The 21,898-nt window shown below is 35.2% G+C and overlaps 1 protein-coding gene across 1 annotated transcript; it reads left to right on the top strand.

The window, feature by feature from the left end:
- Window positions 1-1,529: 1,529 nt before the first annotated feature.
- LOC149790447 (uncharacterized) lies at window positions 1,530-21,080 on the top strand. Its single transcript, XM_089972508.1, has 2 exons — window positions 1,530-1,627; window positions 10,342-21,080. Exons 1-2 carry the CDS (start codon window positions 1,613-1,615, stop codon window positions 11,278-11,280), a joined length of 954 nt encoding a protein of 317 aa, XP_089828634.1. The 5' UTR covers window positions 1,530-1,612; the 3' UTR covers window positions 11,281-21,080.
- The last annotated feature ends 818 nt before the right edge of the window (window positions 21,081-21,898 follow it).

Below are 21,898 nucleotides of genomic sequence, written 5' to 3'. Positions count from 1 at the left end.
GGTAAGAAAATCCACAAAATCCCAATGTACCTCTTCTGAAAGTAAGTCCGGGTTCCCTTGGGCGGTCTCCCCTGCTGGTGCACCCCAATGGATCGTTTTCTGAATTTCCGTCATGTTGAATCACTGTCGCATCGATTGACTGCACACAAGCGCTAGCGAATCTATATAGACCAACTGACGTCACAGACTAATCTCTTCGGATTGGATGCGGGCTGACTGAATTTTGTAACGCGTGTTTGGATTGGAGAATGAACTCAATCCGTTTCAATCCTACCTCTACCTATAAATAAGCGCAGTTCAGTGCATTGATTCACCTGTTCTCGTCGCTTCAAGATGTGGACCGATGTCCAATCTTCTACGCTTGTGTCTTCCATGATGTATGTATGTCCGATCCAAGTGGACCGTTGTCCACAGGACAAACACCAGTCTGTGGATACGTAGGATCTACGTAGAAAGACAAGGATGCCTGAAAAGAGTCCTGATTTACGGTCCTACAGTGAAACGTAGCCTAAGGACAAGAAGAAGACCAATGCGGTACCCTTTATGTTAATGGATACATTAACATAAACCCAAAGGCCCTTTTCAGGGCCAGCCATATTTCTCGAAAAGAGATAGCCTTTCCATTGCCTACCCTTTTTTAAATTTAAATTTAAATTTAAATTTAAAAAAAACTTTTTTTTAAAAAAAAAATCCCATATTCAGTTCCCCTTGTCCCTAGACAAACCCAAACTCTATTCCCATGTTCAATTCCCCTTGTCCCTAGACAAGCCCAAACTCTATGTTAAATTCCCATTGTCCCTAGAGTGGCCCAGCGTTTTTCTCCATGTTAAATTTCCATTGTCCCTAGAGTGGCCCAGGGGTGTTTTTAATGCTAAGTCCCATTGTCCCTAGGGTGGCCCCATTTACTACTCGTCTCCGTCAGGCGTAAAATCAGCCAAAGACTATTTCTATAACGATGAAGTAAAATTCACCGCTGAATCCACCCCGGTTACATTTACCAACGAATATGTTAAACCATGTTAACAATATGCTAATATGTTTTCTTCTCAAATATTCTGACATTTCTTACTTCAGTGATAGTTTTTCAATGACTCGAGGTCCTAGTCATCGATTTATTAAAAGTCAAGTATTTCTTATGCAAAATTATTGAAAAATAATCCAATGGACTTCCTCTGTTGGAAACGTATTTTGGAATTGACGCAAAACCGGTCACTCGGTCTCTTGTATCGCTGTGTACTGTCACGCAATTTCTGTAGAAAGAATTTAACACTAGGGATTCTAAATTGTTGAATTGTTTCAAGTTGACGCCCAACAACACTATATATTTTAAAAAGTGTTTCCTTCTTTCTTTACAACCTTAAAGAATTAATTCAATAAGTCTTCAGCTAATGGAAAAGTTGATACTTCTTATCGTTACAGTTCAAAATTGTATTACATGATTTATTTTTTGTCGACATTCGTTCCTTTCGTCTTCCAACAGTTTTGGTTCGTAATTTAGTTTTACCGGATGTGACGTTGGGGAAGTTCTTTAAAAAAAAATACCGCGGAACCGGCACGTGAGCAGGAAATAAGGACAAAGGTCTATATATTTATCGAAAATCAAATAGATCTCATGGTGTGTAAATTTGTAAGTAAACCTGAATCTGCTTTAGAGGTTTCTTCATGCGTATCCGATAAGTTATCGTATTCGCTTGCCTGTAATTATACACACTTTTCAACAATGAAGGGATTAGGTTTCGGTTTAATTTAAGTTCGTCCAGTGCTTGGCCCATATGCGGGCATAAGTCGCAATGTGGTTGACTGTGTACATTTCATATGGACATCACTTTATACAAGCTAAAAAGAGGTTTAAAGAACAATCGATGTCCTAGTCCGAGTTTCTTCTGATCCTTGCCACCCCGTTTTTGCATTTGGACATTTACATTGGTGTGTAGGGTCTGAGTCCACTACTTGTAGAAAATTCGGAATTCGCAGACACCATTTGGTGTCGGCATAGGTTAGCCGCTTACTAGCCGGCTTTGCAAACTTGAATGGCCTTTCGTCGAGATATACTTGCATGAAATTTATAGGAATATGATTTATTTTCTCAGAAATTGCGAGTAAAACATTTGTTATATCTTTAATCCGCTGAAAGACGAGATGAAACTACAGCATTAATGAAGTTTGACTTGGAACTCGCCATTTGCATTCCTAGTCACATGACTACACAAATCTCACAACCTACATGTTAATGGGTGCATAGAAACATCAGAACACACTGAAATGCTGGGATGCAATAAAAAAAACACAAAAACGCAGTTGTATCGTATATACCATAGCAAATACTGCAGACACGATTTTTCTCTATTTTAAGCAGAATTCCACTTTTATCCTGACTTTAATCTGATTTTTCTTGATATACACCTCTCCCTCAATAACTCGTGCACAACGGGGTCCATAAAAACATAGACTGCACTATAAGCAAGGTATGAGGGACCTCGAAAAATTGGAAAAAAATCGCTTTGATATCAAGAAAACCGTGGGGGGTGGGGTGGAAGCCACGTTAGGGAACTGGGCTGTTTTTAGTACTAATATTAGTACCCTTACTCGTACCTCGTGGACAGGGTACTAACATGAGCATATATGTGTCTATGGAACAAACGCATGTGATTCACACCCGACGCTATTTTAGCCTAATAATAACACTTTAAACATATTCCATGCATATAATCCAATAAATTGAGTAGTCCTCTTATTTAATACCAGAAGTATCGAAAAGCATTGTAGAAATATTTGTAAAATCTTGTTTACCATTTTTAGCCGATATTTTTGTTTAGATCGTCTCAGCCTCATTTGTTTGTGTGCCAAATAAGGACATTGACGCCTTATTGGGATATGTAAACAAATCGTAGTAAAAATATTGTCTGGCAAGCATTACATATTAAAGGGGCCACGGCGAGAGTCTCGCGTTATCTGTCATGGCTGACAGGATAAGGTTAGAGTAACCATTCCAATTTATTTTTCTAATGAAGTTGTTCGTTATTCTGTTTAAATAACATTTATTTTCAGAATGTCCAACATATGAAAGATCGTTCCAATTAGTAGTTAAAACAACCATCACATGTATGTGAAAAATATATCTATTACGTCGCTGCTTTTTGTTGTTTAGTCTAGTGCCCGTATATGTGTTTAATATTATCCTGCCAAATCAGGAGTCCACAGGGCAGGGAACTAGACTAACTGTTGATAACTGCCAAACAAGATTCCTTTTTTAAATTAAAAATACAACATTTATTTCGCATGGCAATTGTCTGCATCAAAACTCAATTTTTGTATTGTTCAGTTAGTACAATATTGAAGTTGTAATTTCATTGGAAGTAATAATGAAATTTCTTATCATCCTTGAGGATATCTCTTAAGTGCCAAGAAATCTCTGAAACCCGCTTGCCCACAATGGAACGTATCTGTGAAATCAAGCTCTTTATATTGTGAAGTATTCATTTCGCTTGGCTGCCTTGTTATCTTTGTTCACAGTTATCAAAGAGTCGGTTTATTTAAGGTAGTTTATGTAACATACACAATAACGTTTATAAGTGTTCAGTTGATTAAATGGAGTGGGTTCACCTGACATACGACCTGGGCAGCTAGATATTAAATTTGTTGGATTTTCCCTCCTTGTAACTTTTCTTTTATTCCATCTTCTTTATTTGATAAAACAAAGGAGGCCAGCTTTTAATTCAGTGCAACAATAAAACAGATACTTCTGAAAGTCAGTTGTCAAAACACAGTAGGCACTTAATTAGGTTTTCAGAGAAATGCCTGCAGACATAGCTGTTGCAGTAGATTGATGCATTTCATGTTTAATTTCATGAGGACACATTGCATATATGATGATTACACTTAAAATGAACTAGAAGACAAGAATTAGAACACAAATTTAAATTGAAAAAAATTATTTAATTTTTATTTATTAAAGTATTGCCTTTACTCGGCATAAGTGACATTTTCATTGATCAAAATTTTCTTACATATCGTTAATTGCGGTGTACTTGTAATGTCGTTTGGAAAGAAAATGTAAAAAATTGTATGACCTATTTTTAAATTTGATATTTCATAGTGTTGATTAAAATATCCAGGTCCTATCTACCGTTTTTGACGATAAAATGAGCAATACATCAGATTTTCTGTTACCAATTTTGATTGCGATTTTCTTCATGTTCAGCAGATAGGGATCAATGTTTGGAGTATTTTCTGGTTTTAAAAAATGGGATCCATGCCTGACCCCACGTTATAAGCGGGTTCGTGAGTTATCGAGGGAGTGGTGTAGTCAGTTTTTTATATCATCTCCAATATGATTTTTTAAAAACAGTGTCCAGTCCAATTCCACAATGATCCTTGTAAAATATTAGTTAGCACATGACTCTCATAAAGAGTATTCTGATTGATCAAAAGTTTAAATTCATCCAATGAATCTTCGTGTAATGGAAACTGATGGCAATGGAAAGAAGAAGTATGCTTGTAAAATATGGCATCCTGAGTTGTTGAGAGAGCATGACAAAATGTTTAGATAAAGGTTTAAAAACCATATGGAAATGGCTGGAGCGAAAATTTGATGGAAATTTAGTTGGTCAGTTCTTAAGAAAACTGAATGCTAGAGGAGTTGCATTTTGTAACCTGTGCAAGAAAGATCAGAATTCAGTAATTGCAGTTGGAAGTGTTTGGAACAGCACTTACAAAAGAAGCTGCTTACAGAAAAATCAAATCTTAGAAGGCATCTGGAAAAAGTGCAGTTAATTACTATAGACCTTTTTCAGGAAATCGAATCTGGGTTTTTCCACTCCAATATTTAACGCATGCACAATCATCATAGGAAAGCTTTTAAGCAATTGTCATAAACATAGTGTATGTTCATGAAGAAAGTTTCAAACAAATTTTTAAAGGTGTGATATCTGTATACCCTTCACAGAAATAGAGTTTAAAAATCATGAGTACACCACTCCCTTGATAACTCTAGCACATCGGGGTCCAGAAACATCGACTGCACTATAAGTGAGGCACGAGTTATCGAGGGACCTATAAAATAAGCCCAAAACCAATAAAGTGATCGACAACATAAAGGAAAAATAAGGGGGTTTATAGGTAGATTATAGTGTTGAATACTCACTTTATAATCGTGCTGAGATTAACTGTGAATAAATATCTCTTCATAACGGTGTACTTTGTTCACTATTTCCTCATAAAGCAACATTAATTTCAGGATAAATCACAGTATATTGAGGCGATCATCGAAAACATTATTTCACGTGGTTTCCGTTCGCTTAACATGTGTACCACTTCACACATTGTGTACTACGTCACTAATTTTTATGTTGAATTGGTACATTCTAGTTTTATTGTTTGATCCAAATTAGACGTTTTTTTGTATACAAAAGATTGACTCTTTTCGAGAAACAGTGTCAATCGAACGATAGATTTGATTGCGATAGAAGTAAAATGGAAAACAAAAAACAAGGGTTAATCAGTACTAACATGAATTTAATGGGTCTACAAATTTAGAACAACGTAAATTAGAACAAGTTAATACTTACTGTTTGTGCCACGCTTGACAAATATCAATTCACTTTTTGAAAAAATCAGTTAATTTTTTTGTGTTACTCCTAGGTGTCTCTGCCGCCGAGCAAAATCCCTCAGATTTCTCAACTGCATGAGCTTTACGTAGTCAACATTTTGGGTCTCCAGCCACCTTATGGCAATATCAAAAGATTTGATTGCTTCCTGTGCAGAGGGGGGAGGTGGTGCAACATCTGTGTCAGCATCACTTTTCAACACTTGTGGTACTCCAGTTAAAATCATCTTCTGCTGAAAATTTGTTCGTTATAGAATTATTGTTTCATCTGACATGTATTCAGCTATGGGTCAATCATTGTCAACACAAATCCACTCCTCCATATCATCAAGAGAAACGCCCATCTCAGGACCATGAGTCTGTACGAATTTCTCCCAAACAGCCTCAGCATTAATGACATCAGTTTCACTGAAACCTTCAGAGTCACTATCAGCATCGCTGTCTCTGTTACTGTTTTGCTTTACGTCAAAGGCAGCTCCAAGACCCTTAATCCAGCACCCCAGGTCTCTTGTAATCGATTTTTTAATGCAGCAAACATTTCCCCAAAGTTGTTGATCAAAACAAAGCCGGCATGTAATTAGGTTCTCACAGAAGTACTTATGGGTTTCGATGTGATGGTCGGTTGACTCTTTTCATGTTTTCAATGAACAGAATATGTTGCGATTATAATGTTTACAGTGAAACGGAATTAAAGGATTAGAACGTGACTTTCACACAGGAAGACATTTAATTGGTGTTTATTTCATTCTCTGTTGCCACCTGTTAGCGTGTACCAGAAGTTTTCTTTGATCGCTATTTCACCAGACTGTTTATTTTCAGTATACTGACAACTATTTGTCATAAAAACTTCCATAATATATGACATCTTTAAACAGAGGTCTCGCTAGGATTTTAAAACTGGGTCTTTCTGCCTCTGAATTCAATCACTAAATATCAGTACATTTTCTCACCCGGCCACCAGTCAAAGCCTTTGAACTAGCTGCCTAGCTATTGCATCATGTTTTTATTTTTTATTTTTTATGTACTCTTATAAAATGGCAACATGTATCTACATCAAGGAGTCTTTCACTCACCGAATTCTGTCATTGTACAGGGATGGTCCTGGCTTTTAAAAAGCTGTCGCCAAAAAAATCGCCAACCTCAATATTTTGTCGCCAATTTTCAAAAAGTGTCGCCAGAACAAGTAGTGTACATTTTTCCAAGTGTTAATTTAGTCTATTAACGTAACAGGCAATGAAAATTACAAAAGATGGGTTAGTTAATACTGTAATTACAACAGGCATTAACAAAATGTTACAAAGTGTTACATTAAGATCCGTCGCGATTTTAGGGCTGCCCCCTTTTTGAATGCAGTTTCAAAGTCTAATTTTTCACATCTGTACATGCTGATTCTCATTAAATTCTCGAGAGATGAGATGCAGAGTTTATTTATGATGTCAGTTTTTATGAAGTTCATCTTACTGAATCCACTTTCACAGTCTACAGTGCTGACAGATGACACCAGTAGTCTGTCTCCAGCCCCCCCCCCCCCACGCACCCTTATGGCTAGCTTCACAAAGCTTGTAGTGAATTGCTTCCTAAATCCCAAGAATGATCACTGAATGCTGTATTTTCTCGACAAGCAAACTAGGATCTCCATTCTCACGAATGAAACTTACACGAGTCAACACCTGGCAATATTGGACCGTATATATAAGCATAAATTCACACCCAATTTAGGGATTCTTTCACTCCTGTATTTTGAGAAATAAATAATTATTATTAATTATGCAAAACTGTTTTTGTTTTTTTTTTTGCTGTCTCTTGCTGCGGAGTTTAAGTCTCTGCAGCCGTAACACGGATTGATGGCAAAAGGAAAAGATCAATGAGTAAAATTCTGCACTGGCGACAGATATAATTGTGATTGAGATTTTTTCCCTTTGCTTTGTATTTATACACAGTAGTCGGTACTTCAAAGGTTATCAGTTTTCTATGAAGGTTCAGCAAAACTATTGTATTGGTATATGTAAAAAAATAACAGAAGGATTAGCCATTCAATTAATTATATCTGTTCTATTCGCGTCCTCAGAAGTCGGTCAGTTGTAGGTATAGTTCGGTAGCATGATTGACTGTATCACACCATACAGTACTCAGCCCAGATGTTAGCATAAGCAGATTATGATGTAACAATGCACTGTAAAGATGGGGTTGTCAATACGAACAAAGGATCGTTTGTGTAACAGATTGATTCCAATGCATTGCTTAGTGAAGTTTGTGGCTTCCTTTCGTTCTCCCTTTTAATTTATCCAGTCCAAATCCATGATTGTATGTACAAATTAAATAACCAAAAAGTCTGTCGCCAAAGAAATCGCCAGATGTGATATTTTTGTCGCCAATAAGAAAAAAAAAATCGCAATTTGCGACATTGGCGAAGCCCAGGACGATCCCTGTTGTAAATATCAGCACAGCTAACTGACCAACACATTTTCCCACAAAGCAGGTGGCTGAAACAGGACTGGCATATCTTTTGAATTTTCTTGCTCACCTATTACATGCGTATGGAGGACACCCACCTCAGTGATTTTCTGCGTCCCAGATAAAAAATTGGCGTCCAAGTACGTGTAATTAAGCGTTTTCGAGATCTGGAATTTTTTCTTATATAGAACATGCAAATTTCAAAATATGGATTCTATTTTTACGGGCATTAATCACCATTTTCGATGATAAAACGAGCAATGTATCAAGGTTTAAATTACCAACTCTTATCTTAAATTTTTCACATTCAGCATATTTTAAAGATATTTTAAGTACATTTTCTCTGGAAAAAGTCATGAGCTAAGACGGACACTACGTTATAAGCGGGATCACGAGTTATCCGGGCGCGAGTTATCGAGGGAGCGGTGTACATAGTTCTGTAACCTGCCTAGAACAGAAAAGTAGATATGAGCACAAAAAGCATCAGAGAGGACCAAAGCAGCGGAGAGGATTTGTGGGCCCGATGAAAAATTATCCAATAGGCCCAAATGAATCACATATTAAAACAACGGTGGAACCCCAGACCATTGATTTCCCGAGGAATTTGTTCTACTATGTACGCGGTCCTGGATAGGGCTTACAAAGTTGTATGATCCATTTCTGAAAGGAATGGGGTGGGTGGACGATTATCGTTTGTGACCTTAATTACAATTTATTCAAATCTACATGTATTTAGATGACTCTTCAAGACTATATACTTGCGAAAACATGAGGACTTACAAATCTCTTTGTTGCATATAATTAATTTCATAGTGGATGGATTCATACAGGTAAACACAGCATCATCAATGCCAGCGTAATCAGATCTCAAGCCCAATCCGAGAAGCCACACGAGTTACACGTAGCAACTGGCCATTTCAGTTCTTATACTTATGAGCTGGCATGTTATTATTTACTACTATCTGCAGCCATCTATAATGACAAGTGTTCTATTCTTTTTTCTTTTTTTTTTGGAAGGGTGCTCACCCCGGTTGATCTTTTCAGACCATTGGGGGAGGCCTCCTGCTCTGTTTTTGGTTATGTTGTGCTGTGTTCTTTTTACTTATTTTATGTTTTACCATCTTCTGTACATGTATAATTGGATATATATATATATATATATATATATATATATATATATATATATATATATATATATATATATATATATATAAAAATGTACTTTGCATTTTTTTTTAATTTTTGAAATTGAATAATTGATGGTACTATTCAAGGCTTTCATCATCTTCTAGGATGAAAGTTCTATTCATGTAAGATGCGGCTATGGGATAGGATTGGCCAACTAAAATAGTATCTGAAAATGATCTTTAGGCAGAAAGATTTCTTGTATAAGAGAATGAATGTATGAATGTAGCCCTCTGTCAGAATATGTGTACTGCATGTGACCAATACAGGCACCAGCTTGAAAGAAAAAAGGCTGTCATTGATAAGGAAAAGAAACGATTGCACATTGAGCCAAAAAAGTAAGTGGTGACAAAAAGGAAGGCTAAAGAAATCTTTGTCAAAACTGCAAAAAGAGCTAGACTGGCATATTCATTGTCCTGAATACCACACTTCCTTTTTATGTGAATCAAGAAACTTGTTCATTATTCGTTATATTTATTCCAACAATTTTCAGACCATGTTGGTTTTGATTATCAATATATATTGTATATGCCTGTCTTGTGAGCTCTGTAAAGTTTTGGCCATTTCTGTAGACAAAAATGTTTTTTGACTAGTTCCATCTTCATTGCTGCAGTGAATTATCCTTAAATGTTTGTTGCAATGTGTGTTTATTTTCTTTTCTTCAGAATTGAACTTAACTTTGATGTTTATTATAACTTTTCAAGTTAGCCAATACTTTCTTAACCTTTTCCTGCCTTAATTCCCAATAAAAAAAAACCCCGTCATTTGCAAATTTCTTGTACATGTTTTTGGGTATAGTAGCAGGCCTATCAACTTTTTCTTGCTGCATTAATTTATTTTTTCTGGCCATTTCTTCCGTTCACTTTCCTGTTGTATTAATCGTTTGAAGTGCAAGTATTTCCTCAGCAGTCGTGAATAACTATTTGTTTTTATTTTTATTACGTTGAGAATTCATCTAAGACAGCTGTCACAGGCAGCATCATTTCACGAAATGACACTTAATTACAAAATTTCAGTTTTTGATGCCCATCTTAACCTGTTGTGTTATAGCATGGCCCGTCTGTTGTCGTTAACTTTTGTTTGTTTTATATTTGCAGAGAACTTTGACGATGCTGAATCCAAGGGGTTACATCATTCATGGGATATTGCTGAGCTGTGTTGCTATGGTTACAAGAGCAGGGAACCACCTATTCAATGATACGTGTCAGACAGTTTTGATCAAAGAGAACCCTACCAACAGAACAGCAAAAGTTGAATGCAGCAAGTATGACAAAGTTTTTGATCCGAAGCATCAAAATGGAAGTTATCTCTTTGATAAGGACACACAGAACTGGACAGGGGAGATATTTGCTTGCCTTTGTAGCTGTCATCTGCCACTTGACCTAGAAAATGGACAGATTATGTTGAAAAATCAAAGTATAATTCTTCAAGGGCCAATAAATAGAAGTATAATTCTTCATGGGGAGATGCTTGATTATAGCTGTAATGATGGCTATGAAAAGAACGACAGGAAAATTGTATGTTATGATGGCCTGCTAATGGCTGTTTCAGACTACTTCGAAAAACAGCACGTAAATATTTCCTTTCGCCAGAAAAGCATCCCAGAATCCTTTGCAAGATCTGAAGTCTTTCATCTAGTGGTAAGTAAGGCAGAGAATTTGTCAGTCTCGGAGATTGAAGTTAGAAGCAAGCAAAAAGTATTTGGTGTTCAAAATGACACTTTCTTATTTTACTACATGTTTAATGGGGATGGCTACACGCAAGGGTTTATTGATGTTGAAATGGAGAGAGAACTGCTGTGTACAAAAATTACTCCTGCATCTGGAACTGGGAACTTGATTGAGATAATTTTACCCCTTGTTGTCGTCGTCATTCTTGTGATATCCTCTCTTGCAGTTGCACTTCTTATAATAAAGAAAAGACGCTTGCAAGAATCGATGGAAACAAAACCGAAGAACCAATTGGAGAAGGATATCAAAGAGGAAGAAAAACAGCCCATGCAGAAATTGGAGGGAAATGGAGTGGATGAGGGTTAGAGCTTTGAGATAAAATTGATCCATTATTAGAAGTGTTATCTGTTAACCATCTATCACTTTAAAGAGCCGTGGAAATGTGAAATGTTAAATGATCAGTAGTAGCTGAACAAGTGTTTACCAAACCTAGTAATGCAAATTTAGATGCATTAAATTGAACTGCTTGAAACTATAGTACTTTTATTCTGATTTTTGTGTAGCTTTCATGCCCTACATATGAGTCATGTTATGACTGCTATTTTTAAGTTAGCCCATTATAGAGTGTGCTACAGCAGTTTCCTCTAACACTGTTATTATCAATGAAACCATGTTAATGCTAGAAATGGAAAAAGTGGCTTCTATTAGGTCCAAAGGTATGGTCATTTATGAGAAGGAAAACTTATTGGTAATATGGGTGAAATGATTAATCAATATATTGATGCCTGGATACATTTTCCTTATTGAGCTCCATATCGATAAAAAAGATGAAAATTTGATTCAAAAAGTTACTTACCCTATACATTAATACTGGCCACCATGTATAGCCTATCTTGTGCTGAAAAATGGTGTTAAACCCTACAACAACAACAACAACAACTTACCCTACACAAGTTACTTTCCTCAGCAGTCGTGAATGATTATTTGTTGTTTGTCTTTTGTCTTAATGTTGAGAATTCATCTAAGACAGCTGTCACAGGCATATGTACACATTTCTGTCAGATTAACAAAAAAGACCTATTGATTGCACCACTTGTCCCGTATGCGTGACATTTTCAAAGGACTCCATTTGAGTATCAATACATAAAGTAGTTCATATTGTATGGCAGTAAATGCTGTAACGGTATTTAAAGTAACTCAAGACATTTCTCAGACAATGATTTTACACAATATTATCAAATCGATATTTCATAATGACTACTACTTAAGTACAGTTGATTTATACTTGGGCTTTTACAGTATCAGTAGACAATTTTTAAAAATGCAGAAAAAGTATGTCAGCCCTTAAAGAGTCTGCAAAAGCTGTTTTCATTTTGTAAGAAACGGACCTGTGATGAAAATGACAGTAATGCAATGTAAGGACTTAAGTGAAAACAAAGGGAACCTAACCTCAAATTGTGCATCTAATATTTTCTCTTTTGACCAACTTTATTTTGTAATTTCTCGTGATGTATTTAACCACATAAAATCCCTCTATATCTGGATGGTGGTAGTGATGATGGTCACAATGACAACCGTTGTTATTTTCTCAATATTGATATTTAGTGCTTCTCTTCATTTAGTATTCATGCAGGAGGTTGAGGGTTCGAACCCTGGCCAAATCATACCAAAGACTTATAAAAATGGTACTAACAGTTGTCTTGCTAGGTGCTCAGCATTCAAGTAGTTAGTGTTAGGACTGGATGGCCTGGTGTCAGGATAATGTGACTGGGTGGGACTTCATGCTACAGGTCTGCAGCATGATTCCCCAGTGATAGACATCACTATAAACTGTCAAACATCGTAGCGATATGACTGAAAAAATCATTAAAGCTACATTAAAAATACAGATCTCACACACCCACACACACACACTCATTTAGTCTTCTATTTTGAATACCTTTATAGCTTGAAAAAATTTCTGCTCTGATTTATTGCAGCCGATAAAAATGTCCATAATATAAGTTGAAAAGAATACGTATTGATATACCTTTTAATAAGATTTTAAAAAAAAACTATTACAGCTGGGTCACTACCTTAAATGCGTGTTCCACTTGACTGTTGATATTTGAGCATCAGTACATAAAGCTTGCATGAGTTTGTCTTAACAATAGTTAACATCTGTCTCCAGCTCTCTAGGAATTGTTCATGTACCAATATTTTTCATCTTCTCTACACAGCGCACATTATATCAATCCTTTATTCCTTTGGGATAGGACCACTCTGGTGGCCTTTTAGTTAGAGCATCTGCCTTGGATGCGGGTGGTTGCTGGTTTGAACCCAACCCAAGTCATGCCAAAGACTGGTAAAAATGGTACTAACAGCTCCCTCGCTAGGTACTCAGCATTAAGAGGTTAGTGTTAGGACTGGTCGGCCTGGTGTCAGGATAATGTAATTGGGTGGGACATCATGCTACATGTCTGTGGCATGATGTCGACATAACTATAAACTGCCACGCTGCAGACATCATGGCAATATGACTGAAAAATTGTTAAAGCTGTGTTAAAACCCAAATCACACATACACATACACTCCATAGGGACAACTCTTGACAATTAATACTGATTATAAACTAAGGTATTGATTTTGAATTAGTTCTTTGCACATATGCTGCTTCATGTATTTTTTCCATTCCTTGTTCATTTTGTTAAACGATGGTAATTTATATCAATATATAATACACAGTGTAATGCAAACTTTAATTATGCAAGTTTCACTTATGTGAATGAAAATGCTATTTAAACACGGAGAATATGAAAAAAAAGTGTTGAATCTCCTTTTAAAAAAAAATAGATAGTAATGTGCATTTTGTTATACAATTGCTTTGGGCAGTTACTGAAAAAAAGTTTAAGCAAATTAAGTAAGGGACTCCCCAAAATAATATGGGGACTTCTGAGTTTCAGGAGTGAAGAGTCTAGGACTCTACATCTTGAAACTCAAGAGTCCTGTTTGAAATCACATCTCCATGCTAATTATTTTATCCCATTAGCTGTTCAGCCACTGATAACATATATGAACATTAAAGGAGACATTCTAAACTTGTTCCTGATATATTTTTTAAAACTTATATGATAACATTTCACCATTGTTTAATATCTTGCCCACTTCGATTGAATTTGACGGCTACACTTCTGGTATGTCACAGAATGAAATTTGTTACGTAGTTTTGATGGCTGGTTTGTTCAAGACCAGGGTAAAATAACCACTAAACAGAACTATCTGTAGCTTGTTCACTGCATGACACATCATACTCATTGCATCCTAGCTATCCAAATACATACACAGCAACTTCTTGGAAAAATGGTTATTAAATGAGCTGTAAAGTATTTAAGTTGTACCTTGGAATTAAATTTGGAATGTCTCCTTTTAATCGGTGATTAATGGTGGCATCAGGATTAAATAAAAGTTTACACAGAATTGGTGACAAGCAGATACCAAACTGCATGAGTTGTATACACCTTGTAAATTTATGAAAAGTGAGTGGCTGTTGTCAATAATTTCCTTTTTCACTGACAGAAACAAGTGACTGTCAGTTTTGCATATGCAGTAAGTTTAAAGTACAATATGATCGATTGGTTGTGAATCATCTCCGCTCCAACAATAGTCCCCAATCTAGATAAGATTTTGTATGCGCGAGTTAACTACACAATTTCTTGTGTTTGAAGATAAGACTGTAATGCCTTCCAAATTTAAGCGAGGACATGAATTGAGATGTTTTTAAGGATTTGCTCAGTGAAAAACAAAGTGCAAGGTGACCAAGATGAGTCTGGTCAAATGGGGCGGCCTAAAATGACCTAAAAGGTTGAATTAAAACCATTAACAGATTGTATGAAAGTATTCTTTTTTATCTTGTCAATGATGAGAAGGGCAATACTAGTTTACATCTTTAACCTGCATAATGGAAATGCAACTAAGATGGCAACTCGTAAAACAACAGCACCACCCTACCACTGACAGACCACCAAAAGATGAAAAAAGACCATGAAGTTGATATGTGTATTGATAAGATATTGTATTATAGTCCTGATGTTGTGAATCGTATCATAATGTAGTCTCAGTATCATGAGTCATATCAATACATGGCACAGATGTATAATTTCACCCCAAGTTGCAAATACCAGTCCCTATTTTGTTCAAAGAATTTAAATACATATCACAGACACTTGCGTTGTGAATTTGTTAATTTCTGTAATATATGATCACTTTTCCAGCATTATATGCTTTCGGTCAGTCCATTGTACTTGTCGAGTCTGACTTTAAGGTTTTCTAGTTTCCTTGTTTGCTTAAATAATCATGATCACTCCACTGTCGATGAAAGTTAAGGGTCATCTGTTTAGTATGTATGCGAAAAATCGGCCATTTTCACACTCATTGCATGGTGTATTTTCCACCCCCCATGTGCTTTTGCTTAGAACTCCACCTCTACCATTTCATAGTTTTATAATTTTACCAGCATGATCAGCAGTCATGTCCTTCGCTGCCAAATCAGTTTTGTCACATGTACCCTTTATATGGTGTTTAGCTGACCTCTTGGTCACGTGGTCTGTTTGGGCACTGATAGTGCCACATACTGAGCATGTTTGTTTCTGATTTTTACTGTTTGAAAGTGATGGACAGTACAGGTCAAAGAAAAATTATATCAGCACTTTTGCAGATATATCCTGTCTATTGACATCAAGAAATGATGCAAGTTTTTTTGCATTTTTTTTATCTCCATGATGCTTTTCATTTTTAAAATTGGTAGGGGGTACAAACAAACATGAAGATATGTGAATACCATAGATTGTTGATGGCTTAGACAAATAGATTTTACTCGTAGCTTTAATATAGTTTGTGTTATTGAGAGCATATGTACTACTATTTTACCCTCTCCCCCTCCCCCCCCACACCATGTACACACATATGCAAACTTCAAACCCCTGCCTTGCATGCATATATACTAAATAGACGGACCCTTACATTACTTGATGAAGAAATTGTAGTAACCCATGACATAGTCTAACTTGGAAATGACTTACTCAAAATATGTGTAGAAAAGTTCTATTGATCCCAGTAATACAATTGCCTGTATTTAGAACCTACTTGCTATAAAGGCCACTTTTATATTTTTTGTTTGTTATATACAGGCTTTATTATTCTGTTACTTTTGTCTGAAACTGCCAATATTCTACAGCTTAAAAAACAACTTGGAAGCTGTGGGTTGAAATTTTTGCTTATTCGTGTTATGGAGATGACATGGTTTTGATGCAGTTAAACTTTGTGTATATTATACATGTATATTCAGTTTTGGTTTTGTCTTGCCTGCATATGGATGATGAGTTACAGGTACAGTAAAATCTGTTTTAAAGACCACTGCTATGTGAGACCACCTGTCTTGAAAGACCATATTCTCCATGCACAGATTTGTTGATTATATAGTTGTTTGACCTGTTATGAGAGATCACCTGTCTTGAGAGACCATACATTTATGGGAAGAAGGCAGGTCTTTCAAGAGAGGTTCTACGGTATTTCTTTTTAGAAGGCAATGACTGTAAATGTTTAAGGTTTGTGTTCAAGTTTTTTGAAAGTTATTTTGGGTGGGTGGGTACATCAGTTCAGTGATGCAGGTTAGACTTAATGTTCTACGGAAACGCTTGCTTTATCATGAGATGTACAGGTATATATACTGCCATCTGAATGCTTAGATGTAATAGTGAATACAATCAAAATCGGTGTTCTATTGTAGATTGAATATAATTAAAATCAGTTTTTTGTTGTAATTTGAATAAAATAAGAATAGATGTTCTATTGTAGATTGAATATAATCAAAATCAGTTTTCTGTTGTAATTTGAATAAAATAAGAATAGATGTTCTATTGTAGATTGAATATAATTAAAATCAGTTTTCCGTTGTAAATTGAATAAAATAAGAATAGATGTTCTATTGTAGATTGAATATAATTAAAATCAGTTTTCTGTTGTAATTTGAATAAAATAAGAATAGATGTTCTATTGTAGATTGAATATAATTAAAATCAGTTTTCCGTTGTAAATTGAATAAAATAAGAATAGATGTTCTATTGTAGATTGAATATAATTAAAATCAGTTTTCCGTTGTAAATTGAATAAAATAAGAATAGATGTTCTATTGTAGATTGAATATAATTAAAATCAGTTTTCGGTTGTAAATTGAATAAAATAAGAATAGACATTCTATTGTAGATTGAATATAATTAAAATCAGTTTTCGGTTGTAAATTGAATAAAATAAAGAATATATGTTCTATTGTAGATTGAATATAATTAAAATCAGTTTTCCGTTGTAAATTGAATAAAATAAGAATAGATGTTCTATTGTAGATTGAATATAATTAAAATCAGTTTTCGGTTGTAAATTGAATAAAATAAGAATAGACGTTCTATTGTAGATTGAATATAATTAAAATCAGTTTTCGGTTGTAAATTGAATAAAATAAAGAATATATGTTCTATTGTAGATTGAATATAATTAAAATCAGTTTTACGTTGTAAATTGAATAAAATAAGAATAGACGTTCTATTGTAGATTGAATATAATTAAAATCAGTTTTCGGTTGTAAATTGAATAAAATAAAGAATATATGTTCTATTGTAGATTGAATATAATTAAAATCAGTTTTCCGTTGTAAATTGAATAAAATAAGAATAGATGTTCTATTGTAGATTGAATATAATTAAAATCAGTTTTCCGTTGTAAATTGAATAAAATAAGAATAGATGTTCTATTGTAGATTGAATATAATCAAAATCGTTATGTTCTAGGTTGAATGAAAAAAGATCAATGTCCTGTTGTAGAGTAATAATGAAACTAGTCGTAAAGCTTTATACATTTAATCAGTTAAGAACAGTTACATAGGTTATTTTTCAATTACATTCCATCTCGAATGAGAAGAAAAATGGAGTTACGTTGTCATAATTGATGGCAATTTTTTATCAGGTTGTCTTTGCTACAGTTGATTTTCAGTATTTTGATTTAATTACTCCTGCCTATTGTAGTTTTATTTTGTATTTTACTTGTAATTTTCTATGTAAATTCAATTTTTTTAAATGGTATTTTGATTTTATTCTTCTTGCCTATTCTGACTTTTTAATTCTTTTATCAGTATTGCATAATTCTCTGTAAATATTTCGTTTTTAAATATTTTATGGAACCAGTGACATTTTAGTTTCAATATGTTTTTATCGTATCAATAGAAATTAATCCTTTTTGTTGTAATTGTCTGAAATGGATGAATTTAACTATTGTGTTCAGTTGTTCATCAAATGCATGCATTTAGCTGGGCAGTAATTCCAGTTTTGAAGGAAGATGTAGGAAACATGCCTTCAGAATGCAAATATTTGTTCTTTTTTATGTAAAAAATTTTTTGGGCTACTTACATGAAATATTTACGTGCCCAACAGTGCTTTTTAAATTGCCCAAGCTGGTTTGGCTTGGGTATTTTCATCCCCTGTGTATAAGTCAACCAAACTGTAAGCATTGTAGATTCATAGACCATAAAAATGCCTTGGGAGATCATTGTACATGCTGCTGATACTGCTCGTTACTTTAAAAGAAACAGATATGGTGACACATTATATGGTGACTTAGATATGGTAACACATTGTAGTGACTTAGGTTTGGTGACACATTTTGTGGTGGTTTAGATATGGTGTCACATTGTGTGGTGGCTTAGATATGGTGATACATTGAATAGTGGTACATTGTGGTGGTTTAGATGGTGGCACATTGTGTGATGGCTTAGATATGGTGGCTTCTTGTGTGGTGGTTTAGATATAGTGGCACATTGTGTGGTGGTTTATATATGGTGGCACATTGTGTGATGGCTTAGATATGGTGGCACATTGGTGTCCACACTATTTATTCAACGTATGATTTAAATATGTAGTGTCACAGTAGTATTCACTCTACTTATGATTTCAAGATACATTGTATGGATGGCACATTATTGGTGGCTTGCATCTGATGGCATATCAGTGTTCACACTTCATTCTACTTGTGATTTCAAGATACAGTGTATGGATGGCACATTATTGGTGGCTTGCATCTGATGGCATATCAGTGTTCACACTTCATTCTACTTGTGATTTCAAGAGATGCCAGCACATTGTGTGAGTGCTTAGATATTGTGGCATGTAAGTGTCCATACTACTCACAATGCACATGATTTCTTGATATGGCAGCATATTGTTCTGTGGCACATTAGTGCCCACGCTGTTCACTGTATATAAGATTTCAAGATATGGTAAAAACCGCTCCTGTGGCCTATTGGTAAGAGCATCTGCCTCAGATGCGGGAAATCATGAGTTTGATCCCTGGCCACGTCATACCAAAGACTTACAAAAATGGTACTAACAGCTATCTTGCTTGGCGCTCAGCATTAAGAGGTTAGTGTTAGAACTGGTCGGCTTGTGTTAGGATAATGTGTGGGACATCATGCTACATGTCTGTGGCATGATGCCCGTGATAGACATCACTATAATTTGCCACACTGCAAACATCGTAGTGATATGAATGAAAAATTGTTAAAGCTAAGTTAAAATTCCAAATCACACACACACACACTCACACACAAGATATGGTAACACATCATACAGAGGCTTATATATGGTGGCAGATCAGTGTCATCATGGTTCACTCATATGAATTCAAACAGTGGGAGCACATAGTATGGTGGCAGATCAGGTTCTACACTGTTTCAGTTTGGTATGCATTATACAGAGGGGAAATTATGTTGGCTTGTTTGATGTTGTGTTAAAGTTATGCTGCAAATGGTATGATACAATTTTCCTTAGAAACTCATGCCCTATTTTGACATTTAAACCCTGAAACTATCTAAAATTTGTGGTTTGTCAAGGTGTGTTGCAAGAAAATATAAAATAATTTATCTTGCAAAACATGCGAAGGGCAAGTGATTTTTGAAATATCACTTGCCCATATAAAACGTACTTGCTCTGAAGAGTTTTTATCGTCTACACAGTTTCTAAAAATAAATTTAAAAAAAGACAAACCCATGGGCAAGAAGATGCACAGGCAGAGCACCTGTTATGATTTTTAATGATGATGGTCCCAAGAGATGGGTTACCTCGTTTATGAAACAGTGTATCCATATTTGTGTAGTCTGGCATTGATCATTTAAGGCATGAATTTAGATAATTTTTCAATGCTACTTGAATGAATTATACAGATTTGGCTTTACTTCCAAATGAATCAGACTTAGTTATAATTCTTAAAGTAAAATAAAACATCATTTAAAAAACAATGAGATCTTACAAGATAGAAGCAGCAATGCCATTAGAGTAAATTTGTGCATCATGCATTTCTTGCAAGTATTGTTGTGTATCAGGTACACATTTGTAATTAGATCTTAAACATTTGCATTTTACAGTATTATTTTTCACAATCAGTCCATATTTTGGCTTTAAGCCTTGTATTTAAATTTTGTCATTGTGCAGATTGTTCGTGTACATAGTGGAAGAAAGACATGGCCAATGTTCTGTTGATAACATGCTGTTCAATGGAGTCTTCAAATGTTGAGGTTGCCTTATAGTGGGTACATTATATGGCGAAAAATTCAACCAGTATAATTGCATCTATGGCCATACATGTATTTTATAAGAACATTATTATATTGAGGTATTTGTAAGTGTGTTGATTTGAAATGGTAACCTTTGCACTGACACCACTCAAACAATGCAAACTCAGCCAATTCAGAATTCTATTGTAAAGTGTACAATATGGACAGTTTGAAGAGCTTTAATTTAGTACGTGTCACTAGAGGTAAAACACAATAGTAAAGTCCTCTCTGGCCTCAGTGTATGGATTATGTTTAGAGATTCATATGCATTTTAAATCGTGCCACACAGGGATGTGATCCCATGTTTTGATTGATTTAGTTAAGACTTTGTCTGTTTTCAGCAAATGGGAACAGATTCCAGTTGTATTCCTTAATGAATTTAGAAATCCAGTGATCTCTGGTATGCATTTTATTTTGCTGAATGGCATAATACTTTTGAATTAGTTTTGATCAAATGTATTTTTAAAAAAAAACTTTTGATAATTTTTTTCCAATAAAGTGTTCTAGTTGCTTGCAATAAATGTATAGATTTATACACATGTATCTGTCTTTTTATTATGGTTTTTGACTTTGTCATTTACCAGAGTTGAGATGCAGCAGTGTCAATACAACAGAGATCTGTTGAGCTACTAGTGAAAATCCATATGAATGTGAAGTTTTAAACAGATTGATGTAAATCCATACAAAAGTGATATTTTTAGTTCTAAGGGACCAACCGTTTAATTTAGGGTTGTGGGGGTGTTTTGCAGCAAAAGAAATCTGGCCCTGAAATAGCAAGAAAAACCCCATTTTACTCTGATGAATAGCAATTAAATGGTTGGTCCCTTAGTATTATATCCACACAAAAGCAATTAAATGGTTAGTCCCTTAGTGTATTATATCCATACAAAAGCAATTAAATGGAAGGGGCCCCAAGTGGCCGAGTGGTCTAAAGCGCTCTCCGTTACGTTTCATTGCCATCTCACCTCTGTCTGCGTGGGTTCGAGTCTCCGATTCGGCCAGTGTGGGTATGTGAGAAAGCTTGCCAGTAGCTTCTCGTGGGTCGGTGGTTCTTCCCGGGGTTTTCCCTTGTTCTTCCTCAACCATTAATACTGGCCGCCATGTATAGCCTATCGTGTGCTGAAAAATGGCGTTAGACCCTACAACAACAACAACAGCAATTAAATGGTTGGTCCCTTGATGTATATCCATACAAAAGCAATTAAATGGTTGGTCCCTTAGTGTATATCCATACAAAAGTGAGTTATTTAGCTGTTGGTTTAAAATCGCATTATTTTAGCGAGTTAAGTAATCATTTATTATAAACTGTTACATACAATCCCCATGCGGCACCCGCGCATAGGAGGGGGGATT

This window comes from Sinohyriopsis cumingii, chromosome 10 (assembly GCF_028554795.1).
Source record: "Sinohyriopsis cumingii isolate HCF-2022 chromosome 10, ASM2855479v2, whole genome shotgun sequence".
Taxonomy (NCBI): Eukaryota; Metazoa; Mollusca; class Bivalvia; order Unionida; family Unionidae; genus Sinohyriopsis; species Sinohyriopsis cumingii.
The sequence above is the reverse complement of the archived record's forward strand: the minus strand, read 5'-3'. Positions and strand labels throughout refer to the sequence as shown.